At 50.8% G+C, this 25,473-nt stretch overlaps 2 protein-coding genes across 2 annotated transcripts in view; one reads left to right on the top strand and one right to left on the bottom strand.

Moving 5' to 3' along the window:
- The first annotated feature begins 4,806 nt into the window (after positions 1–4,806).
- CMTM5 (CKLF like MARVEL transmembrane domain containing 5) lies at positions 4,807–8,893 on the top strand. Its single transcript, XM_033170300.1, has 4 exons — positions 4,807–5,127; positions 7,829–7,981; positions 8,275–8,370; positions 8,705–8,893. Exons 1-4 carry the CDS (start codon positions 5,029–5,031, stop codon positions 8,891–8,893), a joined length of 537 nt encoding a protein of 178 aa, XP_033026191.1. The 5' UTR covers positions 4,807–5,028.
- A 2,715-nt stretch (positions 8,894–11,608) lies between these two features.
- The window catches only part of LOC117058003 (myosin-6), a 51,827-nt gene continuing 37,962 nt past the window's right edge, over positions 11,609–25,473 (bottom strand). The window contains exons 28-41 of the mRNA XM_033168849.1: positions 24,961–25,350; positions 24,412–24,538; positions 23,786–23,904; positions 23,354–23,550; positions 22,028–22,211; positions 21,757–21,922; positions 21,520–21,644; positions 19,091–19,399; positions 18,683–18,886; positions 17,650–17,775; positions 16,967–17,242; positions 14,354–14,449; positions 12,914–13,048; positions 11,609–11,746 (exon numbers count right to left, since the gene is read on the bottom strand). Coding sequence (XP_033024740.1) covers positions 11,726–11,746; positions 12,914–13,048; positions 14,354–14,449; positions 16,967–17,242; positions 17,650–17,775; positions 18,683–18,886; positions 19,091–19,399; positions 21,520–21,644; positions 21,757–21,922; positions 22,028–22,211; positions 23,354–23,550; positions 23,786–23,904; positions 24,412–24,538; positions 24,961–25,350 — 2,475 coding nt within the window. The 3' untranslated portion in view covers positions 11,609–11,725. The remainder of the gene's footprint in view (positions 11,747–12,913; positions 13,049–14,353; positions 14,450–16,966; positions 17,243–17,649; positions 17,776–18,682; positions 18,887–19,090; positions 19,400–21,519; positions 21,645–21,756; positions 21,923–22,027; positions 22,212–23,353; positions 23,551–23,785; positions 23,905–24,411; positions 24,539–24,960; positions 25,351–25,473) is intronic.

The raw sequence follows: 25,473 nt of genomic DNA, 5'->3' as shown, positions 1-25,473 counted from the left end.
TTGATTCTGCCAATTTTGGAGGCTGGTTTTTGGAGAGATCTCCGCCCATGTTATTCTGGGAATTCTCCAATTTAGGAAGGCTGCGAAGGAAAGGGAGTGGGAAATGGGCTACTAGATCTCTCTGTAAGGCAAAATAATATTTAGAGCAGCCCTGTTTGGGCTGTTCCACCATGACCGGTTGTGACCGCTGCCTTCTCTTGCCTTTCCTTCCTTCCTTCCCTCCCTCCTTCCTTCCTTCCTTCCTTCCTTCCTTCCTTCCTTCCTTCCTTCCTTCCTTCTTTCCTTCCTTCCTTCCTTCTCCTAGGCTGCGATGTGCTTCCTGCTCTTGATGTTTGTGGCCAGCCAGGCCTTCCAATGCATGTCCTCCTCGAACTGTTGTAAAGAGACGACACTCAATGAAGTCGTGAAGAAACTCACCAACCATTCCTCCCAGTCCACCCATTCCTCCCAGTCCGCCGCGCGTTCCTCCCGGTCCGTGTCTTCCTCTGACAGCTGCAGCGCGATTACCGGTAAAGGGAAGAACATGGCCTCCAGTTCTCCTTGGCGATATGTGTAAGAGAGAGCAATCATACCTTTTATTTCTTTCCCCCTCGTCCGCCCCATTTTCATAGAATGGTACAGTAGGAGGGGACCCCCAGGGTCATCTAGTCCAACGCCCCCTCCCTGCAATGCAGGAATCTCAAAGTGCGGTCTCCCATCCAATTGGAAACCATACCGGACCCTGCTTAGCTTTCCAAATGTGCTCGCAGTTTTATTGCTGCACCACTGACTAGAAATAAGGAGGCGTCCCTTTTGCCCTGCCAGGCACAACCTGCAATGCCCTCTAGATTTCCTGGAGAGCTCAGCTGGTTAGAGCTATGGTGATGAGGAGGACGAGGTTGGAGCTTCGATCCCCGAATGGGACAGCTGCCTTGCAGGGACTGGTTGCTCCTCAGCGTCCCTTCCAGTCAGACCAGTGTGTCAGAGGAGATTGGAGTTCCTTTCCCAGATATCTGGAGGGCACCGGGTTGGGGAAGGCTAGTGTAACCCAGCATTAGTCCCCCAAACTCCTCATCCCACCATTTTATTTCAGTTTGTTTTGTTTTGTTTTGTTTTGTTTTAATTTCCCCCCTTCACTCTGCAACCAGCATCCCAGTGATTTCCCCCCCCCCCTTCAGTCCACCATCCAGCCACCAGTGGCTCAAAGACAGACCTGTCCTTTCTCTTTCCTCCCCCAGGGAAGACATCCAGGAGTCCCGCTACCCCCGGCTCCTCTGGAGAGCCCAGTGCATCTGCCAAGATTCCTGCATCTCCTTGAGGCACCCTGTGGAAAATGTCGCCCAAAAGACCTTCGTCCAGAAGGAGGGAAACGGGGTCTCCGTCCCGATCTTTGCCGACACAACCGTCTACTATCGGAAGCCGTGTGCGAATGGCGACAAGTCCTTCTACCTTGAGCGGCGGAAATACCCTTTGCCCGTGGCCTGCACCTGTGTGGCCGCAGAGTGAGGCTTCGAAGCTGGAAGGGGGTTCCCAGAGCAAAGCCGTGGATTGGAGGGAGCCTCTGAACATGTGCAGAGTCTATATCCCTGACAGGCTGCTGTTTATTTGGTCATTTTTAGCATCAGAATTAATTGAAGTGAAAAGGAAAAACACCCTCAGGTGACCGGTTTAAAATGGATTTAAATCTTTGGCTTCCCCCAAAGGTCGCTGAGGACAAGCCTGAACAGCATCAACAAGGAACAGGGATCGGGGATGGGATTTCTTGAGCTGTTGCAGAATCCCAGCCCCCTCTGTGCCCTTTGGGGGGCTGTCAGGACAGCTTATCCTAGATATGGTTGTCCTTTGTAGTGTAGACCATGCTGGGAGAAAGCGGAAGGGCTTGTTCTGACACACTCAGATATATCAATTGGGGGATATCGGATCCTACTGCAGATAAACCCAGATTAAGTAAATCCTTGTCTCTCTCTTATTGCAGGGTGCCCACTCTGCCAAAAGTCGGGAGGCAACTCTTTCTCCTGCAAACGCTCCTCTGCCTTCTAACGTGTGCTTAGCTGCGAATTTTCTGTTAGAAGCAGAGGAGCATTCGCAAGAAAAAAAGTTGGCCACCCACTAAATATCGCTACACCTGGCCCGCTACTTCTAAAGACATAGGAGCAGAGTCCACAGAAAAAGCTGGCAACTCTAAGTGACATTAGAGAATAAAGTTAGCGAGAGGCAAACGAAATGGCAATAGTGGAAATGTTCACACATGAATTGTTGCAGGAGCAATTTGTTACAGAAGAATATCCTTTGATAAGCCTTGCATCCTGGCTTGTGAGTGTGACCCTCTGCTCATCCCTACAGCTAGCAATGCCCACATTTATAGGTCAGGATCGTTTCTCAACTATTTGTACGCTTGCACTAAAACGCGCTGTCTCTTGTCTGCTGTCTCAAAGAAACTTAACCATCTTGCTTTATTTATTTTTAATTTTTCAATAAAACATTCCAAAGACAGCAGAATGTGTCTTGCCTTCTTCATCCAGAGAAAACAGAATTCCCCCACCCTTTGTGGGCGGTTGGGCTACGCTAGATGATCCACTGGGTCCCTTCCAACTCCGCCCTTCTACAATTCAGTGATTCCCTGCGGCTGATACATCGATGGCCCCCACCTCTCTGCTGCTGACTCTCCCTTGCCTTGAGGGTCCCAGACTTATCCCCAGGAATATCTTTTCCTCTCCCTCCGCTTTCCTCTCTCTCCAAAATGTGTGCTCACTGCTTCCGCCTCAGATATTTTGCATGATTCCCGAATGAAGCTGTTATGCTAGTTTTCCTTTGGGAATATACTTAAGGCTTAATGGATCCACACTGCTACCTGCAACGATGATGTCACGGTGCCTGCCGCATGATGTCATCATACTTGCCACCACCCAAGAGCACAGAGAACCAGCTTGTGCCGCGAATTTGCCACGTTTCAATGTCACTCTGCTTCATTTGGGGGCAAGAATCTGGTGCACGGAGCAGCTGTCGAACAGGCAGAAATGTCACAGGTGATGCAAGACAGAACACAGGAAAGAGAACACATCACCTGTTGTATTTCCTCCTGCTGCACAGAAGATCCAAGCTCCAAAGTCCAGCAAGGACAGCAAGAGATGGTATCCCTCTCTCTAACCACTGGGCAATGCTACCCTCCAAGGTCTGTGTGGCTTATCTGGCTTCAATGAGAGAGATGGTGAGCTGGATATTACAGACACCAAACTCCCCCATATTAACGCTAACATTTTCCAGGCAAGAAAAGGTTTGAGAACCTTCCTGGGACTTCCTCCCTTTGTGTGTGAGTTGCAGCTACGCAGTGATAGGGGTGGTGGCACTCTGCATATGCTCAAAGAGGCCATGCCTGTGTTGGTTGCTGAACATATTCTCGGATGAACCTTTGACTTCCGGGATTGAGATTTTGGAAGGTGGAATCAGAGGCTGCTTGGGCCCAGGGGAAATGAGAGCTCACCATCCCCTAGTGCCCCATAATTCACACCCATAGCATTCCCGTTCTTGGGATTCCCACTCTGTTTACTTTGCCATGGTTACCCAGCGTATTATCGCAGGTATTTTCCTGCCCGTCTAAACCGCGGAGTGAGATGCAAATCTCCTGCAGTAGCCATGGAAAGCCGGCTGGGATTTCCTTCCGAAACAAAAGTGACATGGGTGTCCAGGAACGCCTGGATGACACTTCAGAGCGGAGGGAATCCTGGAAATAGAAAACAGTAAGGAAGTGGTTCTCAACCTTTTGGAGTCCATGGCTCCCAAAACTTACTGTACCTTTGCCTGGATCGCTCAGTTAGTTAGAGCAGGGGTCAGCAAGGTTTACCTCGCCTGGGCCAGTTCACTCCAGCGGAGATCCCTCCGTGGGCCAGATTGCGCCCGCGATTTCCGGCGTCAGCGTCTGCATAGATGCAATTTTCAGCATCGCAGAAGCGAGTCCCCGCGCCACGCCGGTTTAGCGCAGTGCGTGGGGACTCGCTGAGCAAGCGGCTCAGTTTGGGGGTGGCTTGTTCGCCGGTTAAACAACTCCCCTGGGCTGCTTGTAACCCATGGGCCTTAGGTTGCCTACCCCTGAGTTAGAGCATGGTGCTGATAATACCAGGTTTGCAGGTTCGAATCCCGGATGGGTCATATGGATTAGAGTCAGGGCCCCTTCCAACAATTCTGTGATTCTTCTTGATCACTCCTGACTCATTTGTGCACTTGTCCCTGATCCACTGCGACTGGCTTTCTGAATAAGAGAACCTGAAAGACATCATTGGTTTTTCGTAACTCCCAGCGAAATTTTTCCAAGAGAGCGGGACCAGCCCTCTTCACCCAGCGACCCCTACTGGCGGAAAAGCGCAATTCCCCCGTGCCCGAGGTGCCTCCCTTGCTCTCTACCTCCCCCTGGCGGCCTTTTCTCGTCACGGCAGCCCCGGATCCGTCCACGCCCCCCCCCCCAGCGCCCCACACTTCTTTCTTTTCCTCCCACGCTCTTGCAAAGCATCTGAACGGGTCGCGGCGGAGAGAATGTGCCCCATTCACTTCTGCCCTCCGGCCTCCCGGCTCCCAGACAATGCGGCCCTTGTTCTCCCCGGGGCAGCCCGTTCCTGGCCCTCGAGAGACAATCCCCCTCCTTGTCCGGCCATGGGGTGGGGGTGGGGGGGCTGAGTGGGCAGGTGGGCCCAGAGACCCGCCACCCGCGCCACGGCCACCACCCCTCGTGGTCCTGGGGGCCGGAGAGGCACTCGGGGGCCAGAAGGCAGAGTCTCCCTTGAGCTGAGACCCAGCCTGGACGGGGCGGACCCGTTCGTTCCTCTCCATTCCTCTCCATCCTCTCCCTTCATTTCATTTTTCCTTCTCTCCCTCCAGCCCCTTTTCTTTGGGCTTCCTCCCCGCCTCCCCGGCGTGGAAATCCGGCTGGGTGCCAGGTGGAGAGAAACAGGCTCCGTCTTTCATCTCCCCCCCTCTCTTTTTTTCCTTGGGTCTCCCCCCCCCCCCGACCCTCTTCCCCCAGCAGCGCCCTCCCTCCGGCCAGAGGCAGCCAGCAGGATGGGCGAGCCCGAGGAGGGACCTGGGGGGCTGCGGGGCTTCTCCCTCGACAAGGACTTCCTGCGCTCCCCCAAGGGGGTGGTGATGGAGGCAGAGCTGGTAACGGAAGACCCCCACCCACCGCACCCTCGTCCTCCTTCCCTGCTCCCCCCCTGCTTCTTCCCCCCTCTCTTTTCACCAAACACTTTCTCTCCATCCCACCAGCTTCCCTCCCCCCTCAACTCGGTGGTGCCGTTACCTAATATTGTTTAGACTCCGGACTCCGGAGCCTGGACTTAAAATGGTCTTCTGGGGAAGCCCCCTCTCTTAACTGCTCAGGGATCATGTTTCACTTAGCTAATTCAGAAGTGGGCCAGCCAGCTAGCCAATCCTGCTGGGGGGGGGGTTAATTTGTGGGGTGGGGTGGGGTACGGTCCGGCTCGTCCTTTTGAGTGGGACCCTATCCTGGTGGCCCCCCTCTCCTTGCTTTTCTTTCCTTCCGCCTTTCTTCATTAACACACTTTAGGACTTTCCCTAATTTTTTTTCTTCCCCGCTTTCCCCACTCGTTCCTCTTTTTTTTTTTTTGCATAAAACCAAAGAATTGGAGTTAGAAGGGGGGGTCTCCCAAGGGTCATCTAGTCCAACCCCATGCAGTGCAAAAACCTCGGCTTTTCTTAATTCCTCCTTCGCAGACCTTTCCCTTCTTCCTTTTTTCCTCCGTTTGTCTTTCAATCCTTCCAGCTGGCTGGCTAAATTTTCATTCCCTCCCAGCTAATTCCTGTGAATCCACTGGATCTCTTTCGATGCCTCTCTCTCTTGCCTTATTTTTTTTTTTTTTTGCTCACCCTCCATTCTTTGTGGGGAGGGTCCCCTCTCTGATGGAGGCTTGGCTGGGTGGGGGTCCACTTCTTTATCCCAAATGTATAGCCCAGAGCTGGGGTAGGGAAGAGGATGGTTTTAAGGCAGGGACTGTGGTGGGAAAGGGGTTATGGGAGAGCTGGTGGTCCATTTTATTCCAAAAGTCTGTGGGATGGGTGGAGAAATGAGAGAGGGATTAGTTTTTGCTTCGGACAAAAACCACTAATTTTTCCACCCGCCCTGAGCACAGGTTGATTATCTTTGTGTATACATCACATACACATCATTATCAATATTATATATATTTATCTATAGAATCCACATCACATCATTATCAATATTATATATATTTATCTATAGAATCCAAAAAACGAAAGCACGGGTCGATGTGAGTGTCTGGATTTCATACATTCAAGGTTCTCTCTTTTTTAACCCTCTTTTAAAAAAAATCAAATTGCTTTGATTTTGGTCATGGACCCCATTGTAATTATGGACCATACTCCCATTCCTTCTTGGTATCAGACCAACACGGCTACCTACCTGTAACTGGAACTTTTATTATCAGCTCAGTAAATCACATAGCTGGTTCCAGTACTTCTTATTGACAATTACGACAACTTTTCTTTTTTCAAAAAACCTCATTTTTCTTTCGTTTCTTTTTTTCTGAAACTCCTTTGCTGTTACAGGTATTAAATTCCAATTCAATTTTTTGGGGGGTGGGGCGGGGGCGGAAATCAAATATTTTGAGGGGGGGGCACTTTTGGGTGAGGGGAGAGCAGCCAAAATGTAGAATCATAGAATTGCAGAGTTGGAAGGGACCCCAGGGGTCATCTAGCCCAACCCCCCCTACAATACAGGGATCTCAGCTAAAACATCCCTGACAGAGAGCCACCCAACCTCTGCTTAAAAAGCTCCAATGGAGAGGAGACCATGGCAGCTCTCCAGTAATCTTCATGGGGGAGATGTCACTCAAAGTAGGGGAGAGCGTTTCACTTGAAATGTATTTCAGAAGGATGGAAGTGGCGGGAGTAGTTTCTGCTGGGGTTTTTTTTTCCCAAAGGGAAAGTTTCAAATCTGCAACACTGAGTGCAGAGCTAAGAGGAGCGATCGTAAATCCAGAGCGAGGGTGTGGGATTTTTTGTGTGTGAAGATGAAATCAGGCTACGAATTATGCCATCCGGGATAATGAATTGCTGGGAAGGAAAGAGAGAGAGAGAGAGAGAGAGAGAGAGAGAGAGAGAGAAGACTCCATCTCAAAGAGTAGGACATACAGTATATACTGTATTTTTCTATGTATAAGACGCCCCCATGCATAAGATGACCCCTATTTTTTGAGCCCCAAATGAAGAAATAATTAATTGCAACATTCTGTGTATAAGACGACCCCCAATTTTAAACTTAAAAAATCCGGGGGGGGGGTATAGTCTTATACATGGAAAATACGGTACACACAAACACCCCGTATTTTTCCGTGTATAAGTCTAGATTTTTTTCTTAACAAAAAATGTCCAAAAATTTGGGGCGTCTTATACATGGGGGCCATCTCCCCCCCATTTTCTTAAATCAGAGTCCCCCAAAATAGAGGGCGTCTTATACATGGGGGTGTCTTATAGACGGAAAATACAGTATACAATGGTACCTCTGGTTACGAACGGGATCCGTTCTGGAGCCCCGTTCGTAACCTGAAAGGTCCACAACCTGAAGCGCCACGCCTGCGCATGTGCGCGGCGCGATCCGGCGCTTCTGCGCACAACGTCATTTTGCGCATCCGCGCATGCGCGGATTGCCGAACCTGGAAGTGACCCGTTCCGGTACTTCCGGGTTCGGCGGCGCGTTCGTATCCCGTGACGAACGCAACCTGAAGCATTCGTAACGCGAGGTACGACTGTATATGAAAGTGAGCCCCACTTGGGAATGCACAACACACTTGTCCTTTTGCCTCCCGGTTGCCCCTTTCTCCAGGGCCTCTGCTTCCTGGTCTTCCTGCTGCTCACAGCTTCCATTTCCGCCTACATGGGTGCAGCCCTCCTGGAAGTCCTGGTGACACTGGCGTTCTTGGGACTGCGGGCAACGCACTACTACGAGCGCCTCACACGCGTCAACTGGCCCTGCCTGGTGGGTAGCCATGCTTTCCCCCACAACCTCCTTTGCAGCGCTCCGTCGTGCTCCAATGTCTTGCCCATCTTGCCGAAAGAGGCATTGGAGTCGACTGAGCAACACTGAAGCGCATTGACATGCCTTCCTCTGTGCCAGATTTGCTTCTCGTGCTGCGGCGGAACTGTAGCTTTTTGTCTGCCTTCCTGGTTTGGATTTTGCCATTTGCAAACGCTTTCTGGTACTGGTTTCGACTGGTCTTCCCGCCCGCAGCTCAGAGCCCTCGATGACCCTCCTCTCTCCTCCCGCCACAGGATTTCCTTCGCTGCATCAGCGCCGCAATAGTCTTCACGGTAGTGGCCTTTGCCGTCATTGCTGCCAGCCACGAGGGATCTGCGGTGTCTGCCTTTGTGAGTTATCAACAACCCTCTCCCTAGAGACTCCCCTTTCTGGCCACGCCCCTTATCAGAGCCCCTCCCCCAAGGGGCGTGGCATATAAACAGACAGCCAAATGCCAGGTCATCGAGGTGGAAGGGACCCCCAAGGCTCATCTAGTCCAACCCACTGCAAGGCAGGACTGTGTGGGTGCTGTCAGAGACCTGGCTCGATCTCAGATGTCCTTCCAAATGTGGGGTGTTTGAGGGGTACCACCCCCCCAAAAAAATCCACGTCCCCCCCAATCTGTTATCATTCCCTCCCCTCCTATCTTGTGCCATTCATTTACAATTCTCGGTCCCTTCGCAGGTCTTCAGCCTGATTCTCATTACTGTCTTCTGTTTCGACGCCTACAAAACATACAGAGCAGAAATGGAGTCGGACCAGGGTAAGTGGCGCCGGGGAGAGGGTGGGATCCTGGTGCTGCCAAGGAGTGGGCGCAGTCGTGGCATGGATGAGATCTGTGGCAGGAAAACGGGGGCCTCCCTGCAGGGGTGAACAGAACGATCCTCAACATGCCTGGCATTTTATACCGAATTTAAGAGGACAGGTCCCTGCCCCACTGAGCCTACAGTCTAAAGTCTGACACAGCAGAAACAGGGGAAAGGGAGGGAAGTGGAGCGGGTGGATCATGTCAGGGGTCGCCATCAGTGTGCTCATGGGCGCAGCGGTGCTCTTGAGTACTTCCCCTGGTGCCCACGACACCCCTGAGCCCTTCCTCGCTGCACCCTTGCTCATGGGGTGGGGGTTGCCTAGGATTACAAAGTGTTGAAGGAGGAAGTTGGAAGAGTGATGCTCTGTCCCATTTCCTCTTTCAGCTCTATGTGCTTTTATGGCTCAGGTCAGCCCTGCCGGATGCAACATTTACCTAAATCTCATGGAAAAGCAGAGTGTGCATGCCTGCTATCTCTCTCTCTCTCTCTCTCTCTCTCTCTCTCTCTCTCTCTCTCTCTCTCTCTCTCTCTCTCTGTTGCTAGAGCCCCCAGATGCTGCACCCTTCCTTCACCGGGTTTACTCTGAGTAGGGCTAGCAGCATTGAGCTTTGGCCGAGGGAGGGACAGAGAGGAAAGGCGGATGCACAGATGACGAAGAAAATAATCAAAACAAAATTACATTAAAAATTCCTTGCAGTAGCACCTTAGAGACCAACTACCGGTAAGTGAGAGCTGGACCATACAGAAGGCTGATCACCGAAGAATTGATGCTTTCGAATTATGGTGCTGGAGGAGACTCTTGAGAGTCCCATGGACTGCAAGAAGATCAAACCTATCCATTCTCAAGGAAATCGGCCCTGAGTGCTCACTGGAAGGACAGATCCTGAAGCTGAGGTTCCGATACTTTGGCCACCTCATGAGAAGAGAAGACTCCCTGGAAAAGACCCTGATGTTGGGAAAGATGGAGGGCACAACGAGAAGGGGACGACAGAGGATGAGATGGTTGGACAGTGTTCTCGAAGTGACTGGCATGAGTTTGGCCAAACTACGAGAGGCAGTGAAGGATAGGCGTGCCTGGCGAGCTCTGGTCCATGGGGTCACGAAGAGTCGGACACGACTGAACGACTGAACAACAAGAACAAAGTTTGTTCTTGGTATGAGCTTTCGTGTGCATGCACACTTCTTCAGTGTGCATGCACATGAAAGCTCATACCAAGAACAAACTTAGTTGGTCTCTAAGGTGCTACTGCAAGGAATTTTTCATTTTATTTTGTTTTGACTATGGCAGACCAACACGGCTACCTACCTGTAACTGAAGAAAATAATGTACAACTTGCCGTGACTCTACTCTGACCCAGAGAGGCAACTGACCTTTTTAATGCTCATTCTCTCTTGTAGACCCAGGTCTGGGCTGAGGGTCCCTGCGATCAACACACAGCTGCTGCTGGCCTACACCCCTCGCTCCCCTGCCCCACAGCCTCTTTCTGCAGCTTCCTTGGCCCCTTCTCCCCTTCCTCCTCGGTTCTGAAGACGATGCTTCGGCCACCTTCCCACCAGGGGCCAGTGGGCTGCTGCTCACTGCTTCTGTGGGAGCAAAGGCCCACCCCACAACAGACCCTCTCTGTGCACCTTTGCTGAATCCCACCCCCCATCAAACCGGAACGTGGATCCTGGGTGGCTGAGCTCCTGAGTGTTTTCCCCACCCCCCTTCCCTTTTGTATTTAACTTGACGAGGAGACGGAATTAAAAGGTGCTTTTAATATGGTACGCTGGCCTTTTATGTGCCCACACATGCACGAGTGGGGGTGCACATGGGCGAGCGTGAGCACATGCATGTATGACCGCTGCGCTCGGGTCCCGCTTGTGGGCTTCTGGTCGCTGCTGTGAGAACAGGATTTCGGGCTGGATGGGTCGCAGGCCCGAACCTGCGGCCGGACTCTTCTGGCGCTCTTACGACTGCGCAAGGAGCACGTCCCACAAGTGCGTGTACACAAAAAATCTTGGGCTTTTGTTTATGCTCGCAAGGGCCTGGATTTGCGGGTGGCAAACAGGGAGGCTCAGAGATGGGCGAATCTGAGGGAGTGTGCCAAAAGTGTGAGCTGAGAAAGAGGTGCGGAAGGAGGCTGATGGGTTGGGGGGGGGAAGCAGAACGTTGCGGAGGGGATAGTCTCTTGGTAGCGATGAAATGAGATAATCCTAAAGCAGGATGAAAAGGCGGACAGGTCCATGTATGAAGTTGGAAACTGTTGCCTGTAGGAAGCCCCACTTAATGTTCACAAACACACTAACTTCTGAGCATGGGGAGGAAGGGGGAAATCGGCCCAAGCCTCAGAGAAACCCTGGCAGGGACCTCTCCTGTCAATGTTCAGTTTGACCACAAGAGGAAGCAAATGACACCAGTATGAGCCAGAGAAAGCTACTGAGAAAACTTCAAGCTATCACAGTTGAGTGGAAAACCAGATTTTCACATTAATAGAATAATGAAATTCTTCTTTAAACAGCAACATAAGAAGGAGAGAGAGAGAGAGAGAGAGAAAGAGAGAGAGAGAGAGAGAGAGAGAAGCAGCTTTGTGTTAAGAGTTGCTCTCTCTCTTTTTCCCCCCGGGAAGGTTCTTGTGCTTTTTCAATAGCTCCATGGCAGGCAGGCATTCAACAGGTGATGTTAAAGATCTATTCATGTTGAATTTCTGCCTGTTGCAAGGCTGTTGGTGGCACAGCGCAGCAACCCTATTCTCTCTGTTCAGCAGCTGGGCAGCAGCACACGATGAGGACGGCAATGTCAGGATTAAATTTGCTGTTCAACTTTATTAATTGGATTATATTAATGCTACATCTTATTCAGTGAAATGGGCTGGAGATAAAGCCCTTTAGTTCAACCGAGGATCTGAAAACCTCCTCACTCTTCATCATGAAGTTTCTGGAAGAGAGAAGCACAGAAGGAAAGGATGAAGGGGGGGAATTAAGAGGAGAGTATGATGAGCACAGAAATAAAACAAGGGAGACAGAAGCAGGATGCAACATTTAAAAGGGTAGGAGATGAAGAGTTTGGATTTGATATCCCGCTTTATCACTACCCTAAGGAGTCTCAAAGCAGCTAACAATCTCCTTTTCCCTTCCTCCCCCACAACAAACACTCTGTGAGGTGAGTGGGGCTGAGAGGCTTCAAAGAAGTGTGACTAGCCCAAGGTCACCCAGCAGCTGCATGTGGAGGAGCAGAGACGCGAACCCGGTTCACCAGATTACAAGTCCACCGCTCTTAACCACTACAGCACACTGGCTGTTGGTGTGTTCCGAAATCACCTTTGCTGCCATGAAAACGTGCATACGTATTCCTGTCCTAGGGAAAAACCTCCTAAACAATTCTGGAACTTTTCATTGTATTGGAGAAAAGCTAGCTTTAAGCAGGGGGGTTTATTGGCTCATGCCAATGCCATCAACAACACACCAAAAACAACCTCCCAACATTTTGGAGCAGCTCTCCAATATGTTAACATTTTTGACTCAGAGAAGACCCGTTGAAATCAATTACCATGACTATTAATTTCAGTGGATCTACTCTGAGTAAAAGTTACTTTACCCTTGTGAATTTTTGGAGGGAGGGATGGGGGTGAATGTGCAGGGTGTGGGGCTTAAGTGTAAATGCACAGCCTGATTCAGTGGAATGGAAAAGAAACGGCAAAGGCTTGTTCACACAATATGCTGAACCCAGGTACAAGCTGCCTCTACACATGCACAAGTGTTTGTCTGAAAGGGCATACACTCGTTGATTTGTGGGTGTCTTTGGGTCAGTCTCTGCCCCTCAGCCTAACCTACCCCACAGGGCTGTTGTTGGAGATTAAACGAGGGGGAGAAGAGCTGTGTAGACCACCTTGAGCTCCAAGGCGGGGTATAAAGGCAATTAATAACGAAATGATAATAAATTGTGAACACAGACTGTACATGCATTGAATGTCATGTGCACAATTCAGTTGTTTGTGTACACAGGTTGCGGCCTGGCTGAATGTCATGTGTGAACAGGACAAAGGGAAATTTGGGGTCCCTCCCCAGAGCCCACCTGCCCCCCTCAGCCAGCCACGACACTCACCTTCCCTCCCACATCGCGGGTCTTGGCCTTAAGCTTGTTGACTTGGGATTCGGCGATGTCCGCCCGCTCCTCGGCCTCATCCAGCTCGTGCTGAACCTTCCGGAACTTGGCCAGGTTGTTGTTGGCCTGTTCCTCCTGCAGGTGGGGCAGGGGGCAGAGGGGAAGAGAAGGTGGGAAAGCTCAGAAAGGGGCAGGCAAAATGATCCAGACCAGACTCCTTGATAAGGGAAGGTTGCAGTGGCTTTGGGAAGGCAGCACGAGGGCTGGGTGTCAGCTGTGCCAAAAAAAAGGCTTTGAGGGCCACATGCGGCCCTCGGGCCACACCTTGGAGAAAGCACTGGGAAGAGCTGACAAAGAAGTTTATGAAAAAATTTTCTGGAAGGAGAAAGGGTAGGCAGTGATGCCCCCCCCCCCCCGCTTCAATGGCTTTGAAAGAGGATTAGGCAAATTCAAGGAGCGGAGGGCAATAAAGTCAGAGGCAGTAATGCTTCTGAGTGCCAGTTGCTGATCCAGCAGGATCTCCTTATGTTCTTAAGGACACCACAGTGGGTGGTGGTTGGATTGGGGGAGGAGAACGGAAGGTATTTACTGATCCACTTGAAAGAGAGATGGAACTGGGGGAAAGGCATGTGGTTAATTCACCAGACTGTCTGAGATTTCAGCCGAGGGTTTCCAGATTAACCGCGTGCGTCCTTTACCACCGCCGAAACACTACAACCTGCATCATTTCATCACGCTCCACCCAACCTGAGCTGTAGAACTTGATCACGAAAAGCCAGCTAAGGTCTTGCAAAGTCTGCTCAGAAGACTTAAAATGAGAGCCACTAGTTGCTCAGGTTTAGGAAAGTTTTATCCTGCAAAGCAGCTCAAGCACCATAAGGCCGGCTGTTTATACCAGAGGTCAGCAAACTTTTTCAGCCGTGGGCCGGTCCACTGTCCCTCAGACCTTGTGGAGGGGCCGGACTATATTTTGGAAAAAAATAATGAACCAATTCCTATGCTCCACAAATAACCCAGAGATGCATTTTAAATAAAAGCAGAGATTCTACTCGTGTAAAAACACCAGGCAGGCCCCACAAATAACCCAGAGATGCATTTTAAATAAAAAGGACACATTCTACTCATGTAAAAACACGCTGATTCCCAGACCGTCCGCGGGCCTGATTTAGAAGGCGATTGGGATGGATCCGGCCCCCGGGCCTTAGTTTGCCTACCCATGGTTTATTATACACTCTAGCAAACTGTATCTTGCAAAGCACCAGGCAACTTTAGTTCAATCTAAGCATCCTGGAAGCTCAGGTTTAGCAAAGCTTTTCTTGATTTGCCAAGGAGTAGGAGCTGTGGAAGGTGCTGTAATTTGACCTGGTGGCTATTGGGTCTCTGCAGCCATTGTTTTTGACGAGGCTGGCAGATAACTGTGGAGAGAAGCCAGGAACTCACCGCTTCCTCTGCCTGTCTCTTGTAAGCTTTGACCTTCAGCTGCAACTTGTCCACCAGATCCTGGAGCCTCAGCAAGTTTTTCTTGTCCTCCTCAGTCTGCAGATGAGGAGAAATGGGAAGGAAAATGGGGGGGGGGGAACCGTCACCTGTCATCCACAACTGTTTCTCCATAAACTGGTTCACTCGTAACACCAAACCGTGGTTTAAACTAACACCATCTGACAAACCATAGTTTGCAAGTAGCCACCAAACCAGGATCCGAAATCAAGTTTTGAAGCCGGTTTGCAAACCGCACTTTGGGCAGGCTGTTTCTTGGGATTACATCTGAGTTTACAAAATGAGATTTGGCATAGTATTCCTCCTGCCCTTGGAGGTCACTGTTTTAGGACAGAGTAAGGAGATTCTCAAAGAAGAAAGAAACTGCACAAACAGCCATTTTGCCTGTAAACCTAGAATGCAGGTTTGGAGTGTAAATGATGGCATAAATCACAGTTTGGAGTTACATCTGAATCAACCCTATGTGTAACTTTCTATAGGTAAAATCATGCTTTTTTCTGAAAAAAATGTTTAGGAGTTCTCTCATATTGACTCAAGAAAATCACCATTTTATAGTTCAAATTGGGAAAAATAAATACAGTAAATGGACAAAAGTACAAAGATTCACAAAATGTTTAGGGTATGCGTCTCCCTGAGTCCCCCCCCCACAAAAAGGCACTAGGTAAAATCATCTTTGGTGTGCATACATATGCAGCAAACCTCCAACCTGACTCAGATATGCTTGCACTTTGCACAGTCTCCCGATCAGAATTTCCCTTGACTTTCCAAACTATGAAAACCGGTAAATTTAGGAATTTTAAAACATCCAAAACTGCAAAATGGGATCAAATGTCACCAGGGAATACTTTGTGTTACGGTTCTAACATTCATCCACCAGCCTTAAGACTGGCTTCCTTTTAAAAGTATCCATGGGATTTAAAACAAAACAAAAGAGCGGTGTTTTGTTGTTGCTGTTTTAAAAAGAAATTTGGCCAAATTTTTAATTTCTGCAAAACTTCATTTGTCCATATACTGCTTTTTGTTTACAACGAAAACACCAAAGCAGTGGTCCTAAAACCACAATAAAAGTATTAGGAAATAAAGCGATGGCGAGATGGGAAATTATATTGTCTCTAACAATGTAAATGCAACAGATGAATCAAACCTGGCTACAGCCAGCCTGCTGGTCCTCTGCCACAAGGGGGAGGATCCAAATGTGGCCCCCAGAACTCTCTGTCTGACCCTTGAGACTCTTCCTTAGCTACGTCCCTCCCCAAGCTTTGGACTGGCTGAGATGTCTCTTTGATCTCTAATAATGCTTCTTGTTTTCCTGGAGGGAAGGTGCAGAGATGTACATGTAGAAACCTCTGACATTTGCAATGTAACCTCTAGTGCAAAAGGTGAGAGTTCTGGCCGCTGCCCTGCTCACTTCTGCCCCTGCCCCCCCCAGACATGACAACAACAACAACAACAACAACAACAACAACAACAACAACAACAACAACAATTTATACCCTGCCCATCTGGGCAGCTTCCAACAGGAGATTAAAAATACATTAAAACATCAGTCATTTAAAAACTTCCCTAAACAGAGCTGGCGTCAGATGTCTTCTAAACGTCAGATTGTTGTTTATTCCTTTGACATATGACTGGAGGGCATTCCACAGGGCGGGTGCCACTACTGAGAAGGCCCTCTGCCTAGTTCCCTGTAACCTCACTTCTCGCAGGGAGGGAACCGCCAGAAGGCCCTCGGAGCTGGACCTTCATGTCCGGGCTGAACAATGGGGGTGGAGACGCTCCTTCAGGTATACTGGGCTGAGGCCATTTAAGGGCTTTAAATGTCAGCACCAACACTTTGAATTGTGATCAGAAACGTACTGGGGGCCAATGTAGGTCTTTCAAGACTGGTGTTATGTGGTCTTGGCGGCTGCTTCCAGTCGCCAGTCCCGCTACTGCACACTGGATTAATTGCAGTTTCTGAGTCACCTTCAAAGGTAGCCCCATGTAGAGCAAGTAGCAGTAGTCCAAGCGGCAGATAACCAGAGCATGCACCACTCTGGCGAGACAGTCTGCGGGCAGGGAGGGTGTTAGCCGGCGTACCAGATGGAGCTGGTAAACAGCTGCCCTGGACACAGAATTGACCTGCACCTCCATGGGCAGTGGTGAGTCCAAAATGACTCCCAGGCTGCGCACCTGCTCCTTCAGGGGCACAGCTACCCCATTCAGGACCAGGGAGTCCTCCACATCCACCCACCCCCTGTGCCCCCAAAACAGTACTTCTGCCTTGCCAGGATTCAACCTCAATCTGTTAGCCGCCACCCATCCTCCAACCACCACCAGGCACTCACTGCCTTCACTGGTTTCCAGAAAGTTCCTTATAATGGAATACAGCCCTCCAGCTGAGAAAGGTTCCCAATTCTGTTCTACGCCTCTCCTATGACCATTGTATTTTCCACGCTGGTCTCTTCAATGCTCAGAGAAGATGTGATGCACCCTGATCGCCATACACTTGGTTTCGCTGCATAGCCTCGCAGCTTCCCCAGCCCATCCGCATGGACGCCACCTGAGCCCCCGCACCTGGTAGGTGAGCTCCTTGATGCGCCTCTCGCACTTGCGCATGCCCTTGACGGTCTCGGCGTTGCGCTTCTGCTCCATCTCCAGCTCGTTCTCCAGCTCCCGCACTCGGGCCTCCAGCTTCTGCAGCTGCTTCTTGCCGCCCTTCAGGGCCAGCTGCTCCGCCTCGTCCAGCCGCAGCTGCAGGTCCTTGATGGTCTGCTCCATGTTCTTCTTCATCCTCTCCAGGTGAGCGCTGGTGTCCTGCTCCTTCTTCAGCTCCTCCGCCATCATGGCCGCCTGGAGGAAGCAGAGAGAACGCAGAGAATTACCTCAGTCTGGCAAACACCAACACAGGCCTTAAAAGTCCCGAGGGGAGGAGGTGAAGGGGGCAGGAGCCCGTACTCCTCTCTAAACAGGCGCCGCTATACCAAACTCCTGACCCTTGAAGGCCCTGTCAGACTTCAGGTGATGGCGGTCCTTTGCTGAGACAACATCATCTTTCATGGCTCAGCCAACAGGGTCCACTGGGAGCTGTCTGTGGTCCTGAACCTGACTGGGCTTGTGCAAATCCCAGCAGAACAAAATAGATGGCTAGAGGGCCAATACTTGTAAGGACAGGCATTTGGTGGAGGGGAGGGGGCAGAAGTAAACTTTGGGGTTGCCAGTTGTGGACCCCACCTTTCCATGATCTGATTTGTACTCACATCAGTGATGGCCTTCTTGGCCTTCTCCTCAGCGTTCCTGCACTCCTGAATTGCCTCCTCCACCTCCGACTGAAGCTGGGACAGGTCAGTCTCCATCTTCTTCTTCTGGTTGATGAGGCTGGTGTTCTGCGGGGAGATGGGTGAGTCAGAATGAAAGAAGCTGGAGCAGTGTCATGGAAAGTATTAGGCCAAAGGTCCATCTGGTCCATCATTCTGTTCTCACAGCGGCCAACCAGATGCCCATTATAAGAAGCCAGCAAGCACAGAATTAGCTCAACCCACTGGTGATTCCTAGAAATGAGCAGATTCAGAGGCACACCGCCTCCGACAGTGGCTAGTAGTCATTCCTGGTCAATTCAGCTCAGATCCCATTACTGGGTATGTGGAATTGGGGGTCAGGGGTAGCACAGCTGCCCATCTGTGGCTTCATCAGACCCACAAACCAAGTGAAAGGTGATCTGGGTGGAGCGGAAGGGACGAGGCATTGACAAGGAAGACAGAGAGGAGCAAACCCAGCTGGAGTACGAAGTGGCAGCTGAGCATCAGTAGCAGGCTGCAAGCTAGAGGAAGATGAGGATGAAGGGGCAGGAGGAGAGGCTACCACTGGAAGCAGGCTAAATTGAGGGGAGAAAGATGGAGGCAATGAAGGAGATGAGAAGATTGAAGGATTGGGGAGAGAGAGTGACGGGAAGGAATGGAGTTGGCAAGCGGAAGGAAGAGAGAAGGACTGGGGCAGGAAACCCCAATGGGGAGTCAAAGAGGAGGCGATGGAAGAGTGGGGGTAGGCAAGGACTCTACACTCCAGAAAACCTCAGGTATTGTCTCAGTTCAGGCAGAGGAATTCTGTAATCCAGAAAATGAACCAAGGACAGGATCTCACGATGAAAAGAGCACCCACGTTCACAAGGCTGTGGGACTCGCCTGGTCTTTGAAAGTATTAGCACCCTGTCGTTCTGCAAAGGGAAGGTATCAGCCCCCTCAAATTAATGTTTGTTTGTTTTTACATATGAAATCAGGGCCATCCCCTCTTCACCTGGGAGTGGAGGAGCTGGACCCGCTCGCTGGCCTCGATCAACTCCTGCTCGGCGAGTTTCCGGCCGCGCTCTGTTTGCTCCACCACACTGCGTAGCTCTTCGAGCTCGGCCAGCAGCAGGGAGTTCCGCCTCTCTACGATGGCAATGTTCTCCTTCAGGTCTTCGTTGGCTCGCAGGGCGTCATCCAGTTGGATCTGGTTGTCCTGGGCAACCACACACACACACACACACACACACACATTTATATTTTTTCAAGCTGTAAGTAAGCCTCTTTCTTCCCGTGGCAGGTATAAGCCTCCTCATAAACACCTCCCCACCCTTTTGTGTGGGGCTGTGTGAACCTCCCCTCCCAGCCCCTCAGGCTGTGGTCCACTGAGGTGGGGGACAAAGGCCTCGAGCCTCATTACCTTGAGGTGGGTGTGGGCAATCTTGAGGTGTTTCTGGGCCTCGGCTGCCACCCGATTGGCTTGGCTGAGCTGGATCTCCATCTCATTGAGGTCGCCCTCCATCTTCTTCTTGACCCTCAGCGCCTCGTTGCGGCTGCGGGTCTCGGCGTCGAGGGAGGCCTGGAGCGAGTCTACCATCCTCAAGTGGTTGCGCTTGGCCTGCTCCATCTCCTCGTCCTTCTCGGCCAGCTTGCGCTCGATGTCGGCCTTGATCTGGTTGAACTCCAGCTGGGCCCGCAGGATCTTGCCCTCCTCGTGCTCCAGAGAGGCCTAGAAGGTCAGGAAATGATGGGTTAGAGCAAGGGCTCTATCATGTCAACAGTTACACAGTTGTTTCCATTTTGGGTCTGTTCTCCAGAATTGCTCATTATTTTTATGGGAAAGTCCTCAAGACAAAGCTGATGTCAAGTCATTGCATTCCAGTACTTTCATCTTGGGTTTCCCCACAACCCGATTTGCGCCAGTGAAATGCAATTGAAATGCCAGCCTGCCCAGTACAGAGAGGCAAAGCAATGTTGAAACTTTTAAGCACTACTGTGCCTTCAATTAAACACTTCCTGTTTGCAAGTTCTGCTCATTTTATGGTTTCTTTTGGGATGTGGCTGAAGATAAGCGATGGATTGCTCTTTGTTGGCTTCTGTTGCATACCTTGGGGTGGTAGTGGGCCTACAAATGCTGGTCTTCCCCATCTCCCTGCCCCCTGTTTATACAGAAATAAAGAAAAAATATATCAATGCAAGTAAACTGGCAATTATAGTTCTCACACCCCACAAGAGGAGCAGAAGTTGCCAAAATAAGGGGCAATTCATCACTTATCCAATAGTGAGGATGTACAGAAAGTAAGAATCTTTCCAGAATGTACAATTTATTACTGGAGTGGCATACAAAAGATGAACAAGTGAAATCTGTAATGATTGACTGGGCTAAAGATGTGGGGCACAATATTATGTTTAAAGATTGGGAGAGGTTGTGGAAGAAAGGTTGTAAGTTTACTGCATGTACTGTTCCGAGAGAAAATATGATGAAAATGATGTATAGATGGTATTTAACTCCTGTAAAACTTGCTAAAATGTACCATACATCAGATAATAAATGTTGGAAATGCAAAGAGAAAGAAGGAACCTTTTACCATGTGTGGTGGACGTGCTCCAAAATAAAGGACTTCTGGGAAAGGATTTATAATGAAATGAAAAAGGTGCTAAAAGACACCTTCTTAAAGAAACCAGAAGCCTTCCTTTTGGGAATTATAGGGGATGCAATCCCCCAAAAGGACAATACTTTCTTTTTGTATGCCACCACAGCAGCAAGAATACTAATTGCAAAGAACTGGAAGAACCAAGAGACACCAACAGTAGAAGAATGGCAAATGAAGATGATAGACTTTATGGAACTTGCTGAGCTGACGGCGAGACTGCGCGACCAAGGGGAGGAAACAGTGCAGGAAGATTGGAAGAAATTTAAAAATTATTTGAAAAAATATTGTAACATTTAAATTTCACAAGCCCTGGGGAAGTAGTTATAGGTTTTTGGTATTAAGTAAATGATATATAATATAAAATGTACAGTATTAGGAAAATAATAATAGATAATGAGTTAATAAGTAAATGAATAATAATGGACATTCGGTTAATCTATGAATGTCAAGGAAGAACGGAAATGAAACTCAGAAAGGAGAGGTTGGGGGAAGTCGCCCCAAGATGTTAGAGGGAAAATGTGATGACTGTATAAGAATTACTTGTTTGTGTTTGTGTTTGTTTTATATGTTTTGTTTCTTATAAAATGAATACACACACACACACACACACAGTGTGTGTGTGTGTGTGTGATGTACAGAATGGGGGGAATGGACAGAACCAGAAAGGAGGAAGGGTTTAATTAATGTTGCAGGGGACCTTTGTGCTGTGAGACTTTTTTGTAAACATGATCTTGGTTATGCGGTGGGCACTATTAAAATAATATAGCACTATACTGTTTGTGCAGAACCTTAGTTTCCAGGTATTTCCGGGCTGGAGAGAGAAAGGGAGGGAGGGATAAAGGCCCATAGCTCTGAGCAGGAAATGTTAGGAAAAGCTTATTTGGCCCCCAGAGGTCCAGACTTCAAGTGGTGCCTCTTGGCGTAAAACAACAACGATAAATTAAATAACTGGTTGTTTCCTTTCCTTTCATGGTGCCCCAAACTGCCCCCCTCTCAGCCTGCCTCATGGCGGAGCAAAGAATTTCTTAACTGCCAGGGTTCCTTGTGTGGGGAAACTGTGGTGATTAAAGTGATTTAAAATAGGGGAGGGGGACGGAAGTGAAGAGGAGGTGCAGAGAAAAGAAGCCGAAGCACAGATAGGAGGACAAGGAGGGGCAAAGGTTGGTGTTTAAGGGAGAACGGCGCTTGGTGTCACCTCAGCCTCTTCCAGAGCTGCCTGCAACTCCATCTTCTCGGCCTCCAGCTGCTTCCGGACCTTCTCTAGTTCGTGCATGCTCTTGCCCCCCTCGCCCAACTGCTCAGTGAGATCAGAAATCTCCTCTGTGGGGAGAGAGGAGGAAGCGGGAGACAGGTGAGAAGGATAAGCTCAAGTGAGGGATAGGTTGTGAAGCAGCAAGGCTTTGCCGAAGGCCTCGTTCTCACCCTAACTCACCCTGTAAGTTCTTGTTCTCCCTCCTCAAGGTCTCCAGGTGCTCCAGGGACTCCTCATAGGCGTTCTTCAGCTTGAAGAGCTCGGTGCTGAGCGCCCGGGACTCCTTCTGCGAGGCCTCCAGCTCTGCCTGGGTCTCCTCGTACTTCTGCTTCCACTCTGAGAGGATCTGAAGGGATGGAGGGGGAAAAGACTCTTCCTTGAGCTGGAGGACGTTACCCTAGTTTCACTCTAAATTGCGCCCATTTCCATTTCTCCCAGCTGAGTCACTCGCCTTGTCGAAGTTCCTCTGCTTCTTGTCCAGGGCAGCTGCGGCCGCGTTGGAGCGCTCCACGTCCACCATGAGGTCTTCGATCTCGTTCTGCAGGCGGTGCTTGGTCTTCTCCAGGGAGGAGCACTTGGCGTTCACGGCCTCCACTGCCTCCTCGGCGTCCTGGAGGCGCTGCGCCAGCTTCTTCCTGACACGCAAGTTTGCAGGTGGGGGGGGGGGAAGTGAATCAATTATTACCGCAGGAGGGGCTGGCTTCCTTCCTCAGTCTACGGATGAGGGAGAGGAGGAACAGCCGAGAGAAAATGGGCCTCCGCAATGACCTCGCCAGGTTGCTCCAGGAAGTCGTCTCAATGGTCTTACCTCAGGTGGGGGGGGGCCTTTCTTTTCCCAGTCCGGGGGCCACATTCCCTTGAGGCCAACCTTCTGAGGGCCGAATGCCAATGATTCGGGACAGAGGCAAAAGTAGACGGGCCAATGGCTTCGTCTCTTACCTTTATACTGTAGGCTGCACTCCAGCCATACAGCCAAGTCAGAGGGTTTTATACACAGAAAGAGAGAGAGGAGGAACAGAGGCTGCTGGGGGGCACATGAGGGTTCCCCACCCCTGCTCTACCTGGGACAGCAGTCATCATAGGGGGGGCAGCGTGTGGCTCCGCAGGCGAGGCCCACAACTTGTGTGTCGTACCCCAGCTATGCTTTTTTGGCCTCGTTGGGCACAGTGAATGTACCCCCCACCCACCCCGGCCACCAACACTGCAGCTCCTCCTACCTCAACCTACCTTAGCGCCTTTTTTGAGCTTGTTTTGTTTTTTAAGTGGGGGTTTTCTCCTCCAACCAACAAGCTTTTTGCTCGTCTTATACGCTGCCATTTTAAAATATAACCCGAGCCAAAAGCTTCGCCGTTAGAGGAACCAAAGAGCGATGTCCGTGGGGCTTTTTTGGGGGGCGAGCAGGGCTGGAAGGGGGGGGGTGAGCAGTGGTGGTGTGCGAGAGAGAGAGAGAGAGTCAGGCCCACAGCAGACCCCAAAGGTTGCCAAGGGGGCCCATATCCCCGTCTTGAGTGCTGGCCAAGGGAAGGAGCAGGAAAGAAAACCAGCCGCCTGCTTCAACCCCCTGTTAGCCCAGAGGAGACCATGTGGCAAGTTTGGCCTGCTATCAGAGCAGTCAGGCCAGGCCTGGTTCTTTGGTCTGAGCCTCCTGATGCTCAGATGCCATGGCTTGTCCATCTCCGCCTAGACCCACAAGCCCAGACGCCATTCCACGAGAGCCAGGTGGGCCTGTGAGCTCGCAGGGCTGAGGTAGACATCCACTCCAGACCTTCTCACTTACTTGGCCTCCTCCAGCTCCTCCGTCCTCTGGATGGCGTCGGTCTCGTACTTGGTCCTCCACTGCGCCACCTCAGAGTTGGCCTTCGACAGTGAGCGCTGGAGCTCCGCTTTGGCCTCTACTTCTTCCTCATACTGCTCCCTCAGTAGGTCGCAGTCATGGCGGGCCGACTGCAGCGCATGTGCCAGAGCATTCTTGGCCTGAGTGCAGGACGGACATAAGAAAATTTGGTCGAACTTCCTCAGCGCCTCCTTCGTGGCTTCTCCCACTGCAACATCTGAATCCTGAGCTACAATTCCTCTGGTTCTCATATTCCACTGATTTCCCCTCAGGCTCCAATCCCTGACCCACAGTTCCTGCGATTCTCTCGTTCTGTTTTCTCTCAGCATCCCTCCACCTCGGAATCCGAGCCTATGGTTCTTGTGGCTCTTTTACCTTGGCCTCCTCTTCCAGCTGCCTCTTCAAGTCCTCCATTTGCTGGGTATACGACTGCTTCCCTCGAGTGAGCTGAGAAATGAGAGCCTCTTTCTCTTCGAGTTGGCGGGCGAGTTCTCCTGAGGGGCAGGGAAGACGACACGTTTGCTTCTGCAAAGCTAATGCGCTCCGTCCGGGGCCCAAGACATTTCGTGGCCTGAGGCGATGGCCAAGATGGCCGCCCACTCTCCATTCCACATAAGGAAACCAAATGGAGTGGAAGATGAACAATGGCTGAACAGCACCCTCCACGGCACCTAAAGCCATGGCCAGGTTAGGGCTCCCTCAAAAAAAACTAACTGAAGGGCAACAAAGAGGAATATCCAATGGTTGCTGCTTCCCCGCAATATTTGCCACCTGAGGTGCTCACTATGCCTAATGGCAGGGCCAGTTCTGGATTTTGTTCCCTCCAGAATAAGGTTACCAGATTTCTTCCCAATGAATCCGGGTACACTTTTCAACTTCAATGGATTTTGTATGGGGACTGATTTGTAAATCCAGTGACTGTCCCCGGGAAATGGGGACATCTGGTAAGATTACTCTAGGAAGTAAATAATCAGAAAGGCAGTGGGAAAACGATGTTTTACCATTTTCCGTCTGGAGTTTGGCCCGCTGTGTGTTGGTGTCGTTGAGGGTCCTCTGGGTCTCCTCAAACTTGGCCCGGTAATCTGCGGCCTGGTCCTCCACCGTGCGACACATCTTCTCCAAATTCACCTGCCGGCCGAGAGGGGAAGGGGGGGGGAAACGAGGAAGGTGAGAGAGGACCGAGGATGACAGCTCCAGATGCCAGCAAGGCAGCGACATGAGGAAGGTGGGTCAAAACCTTCAGGCAAACAGGCCACACGCTGCCCTTTTAATCTTAATCAGGCTTAACTGAGCCCCTCAGTTTAAAGGAACATGCTGGATTTGTACACAGTGCTCTGGACGATATGGCCATGTTATTCAGTTGGGTTGAATACATCATTTGGAGACAGTCCACCAAAGAACATCCCTGTAAGATGTCCCTTGGTTCAGCTTGGTCTCCAGAAGGTATCAGGATAATACCTTCCCAGCTTTCACCTCCCCCCAGCTTCCACCTCCAGGTATCCAGGTACCCCTTTGAGCTAACTTTCACTCCTCCTCCATCCATACACCACCTTGGCTTTCAGCAGCTGCTCCATATTGGAGCCCACATCATCCAGTTCCAGCTTCAACTCGCTCTTCTCCTTCTCCAGCTTCTGCTTCACGCGCTGCAGGTTGTCGATCTGCTCCCCCAGCTCCGCCGCCGAGTCGGCGTGCTTCTTGCGGAGCGTGGCCGCCGTGGCCTCGTGGTGGAGAGTGGCCTCCTCCAGGTCGCGGCGCATCTTCTGGAATTCTGCCTCCCGCTTCTTGTTCAGTTCGACCTGCACGGTCGTGGCCCCGCCGGCCTCCTCCAGCCGCTCGCTGATCTCCTCCAGCTCCCGCGAGAGGTCGGAGCGCTGCTTCTCCACCTTGGCCCGGGATGCTCGCTCTGCCTCCAGCTCTTCTTCCAGCTCCTCGATTCGTGCCTGGACCCCAGAAAAAAAGAAGACGGGTCCCTCAATCCATCCAGCATATTGGCTCAAGGGCAGAACCTTTGCTTGGCATGTGGCTTGCCCCAGGGCCAAACCCACAGGGGGTTGGTTCTAGGT

This window comes from Lacerta agilis, chromosome 14 (assembly GCF_009819535.1).
Source record: "Lacerta agilis isolate rLacAgi1 chromosome 14, rLacAgi1.pri, whole genome shotgun sequence".
Classification (NCBI taxonomy): Eukaryota; Metazoa; Chordata; class Lepidosauria; order Squamata; family Lacertidae; genus Lacerta; species Lacerta agilis.
This window is presented reverse-complemented; position numbering and strand designations above follow the sequence as displayed.

Excerpts from the sequence above, each read along its gene's own strand:
- CMTM5 (XM_033170300.1), top strand. The coding sequence starts at position 5,029 with ATGGGCGAGCCCGAGGAGGGACCTGGGGGGCTGCGGGGCTTCTCCCTC. Across the intron at positions 5,128-7,828 it reads TGGTGATGGAGGCAGAGCTG|GGCCTCTGCTTCCTGGTCTT; the intron begins GTAACGGAAGAC and ends CCCTTTCTCCAG. Across the intron at positions 7,982-8,274 it reads GCGTCAACTGGCCCTGCCTG|GATTTCCTTCGCTGCATCAG; the intron begins GTGGGTAGCCAT and ends CTCCCGCCACAG.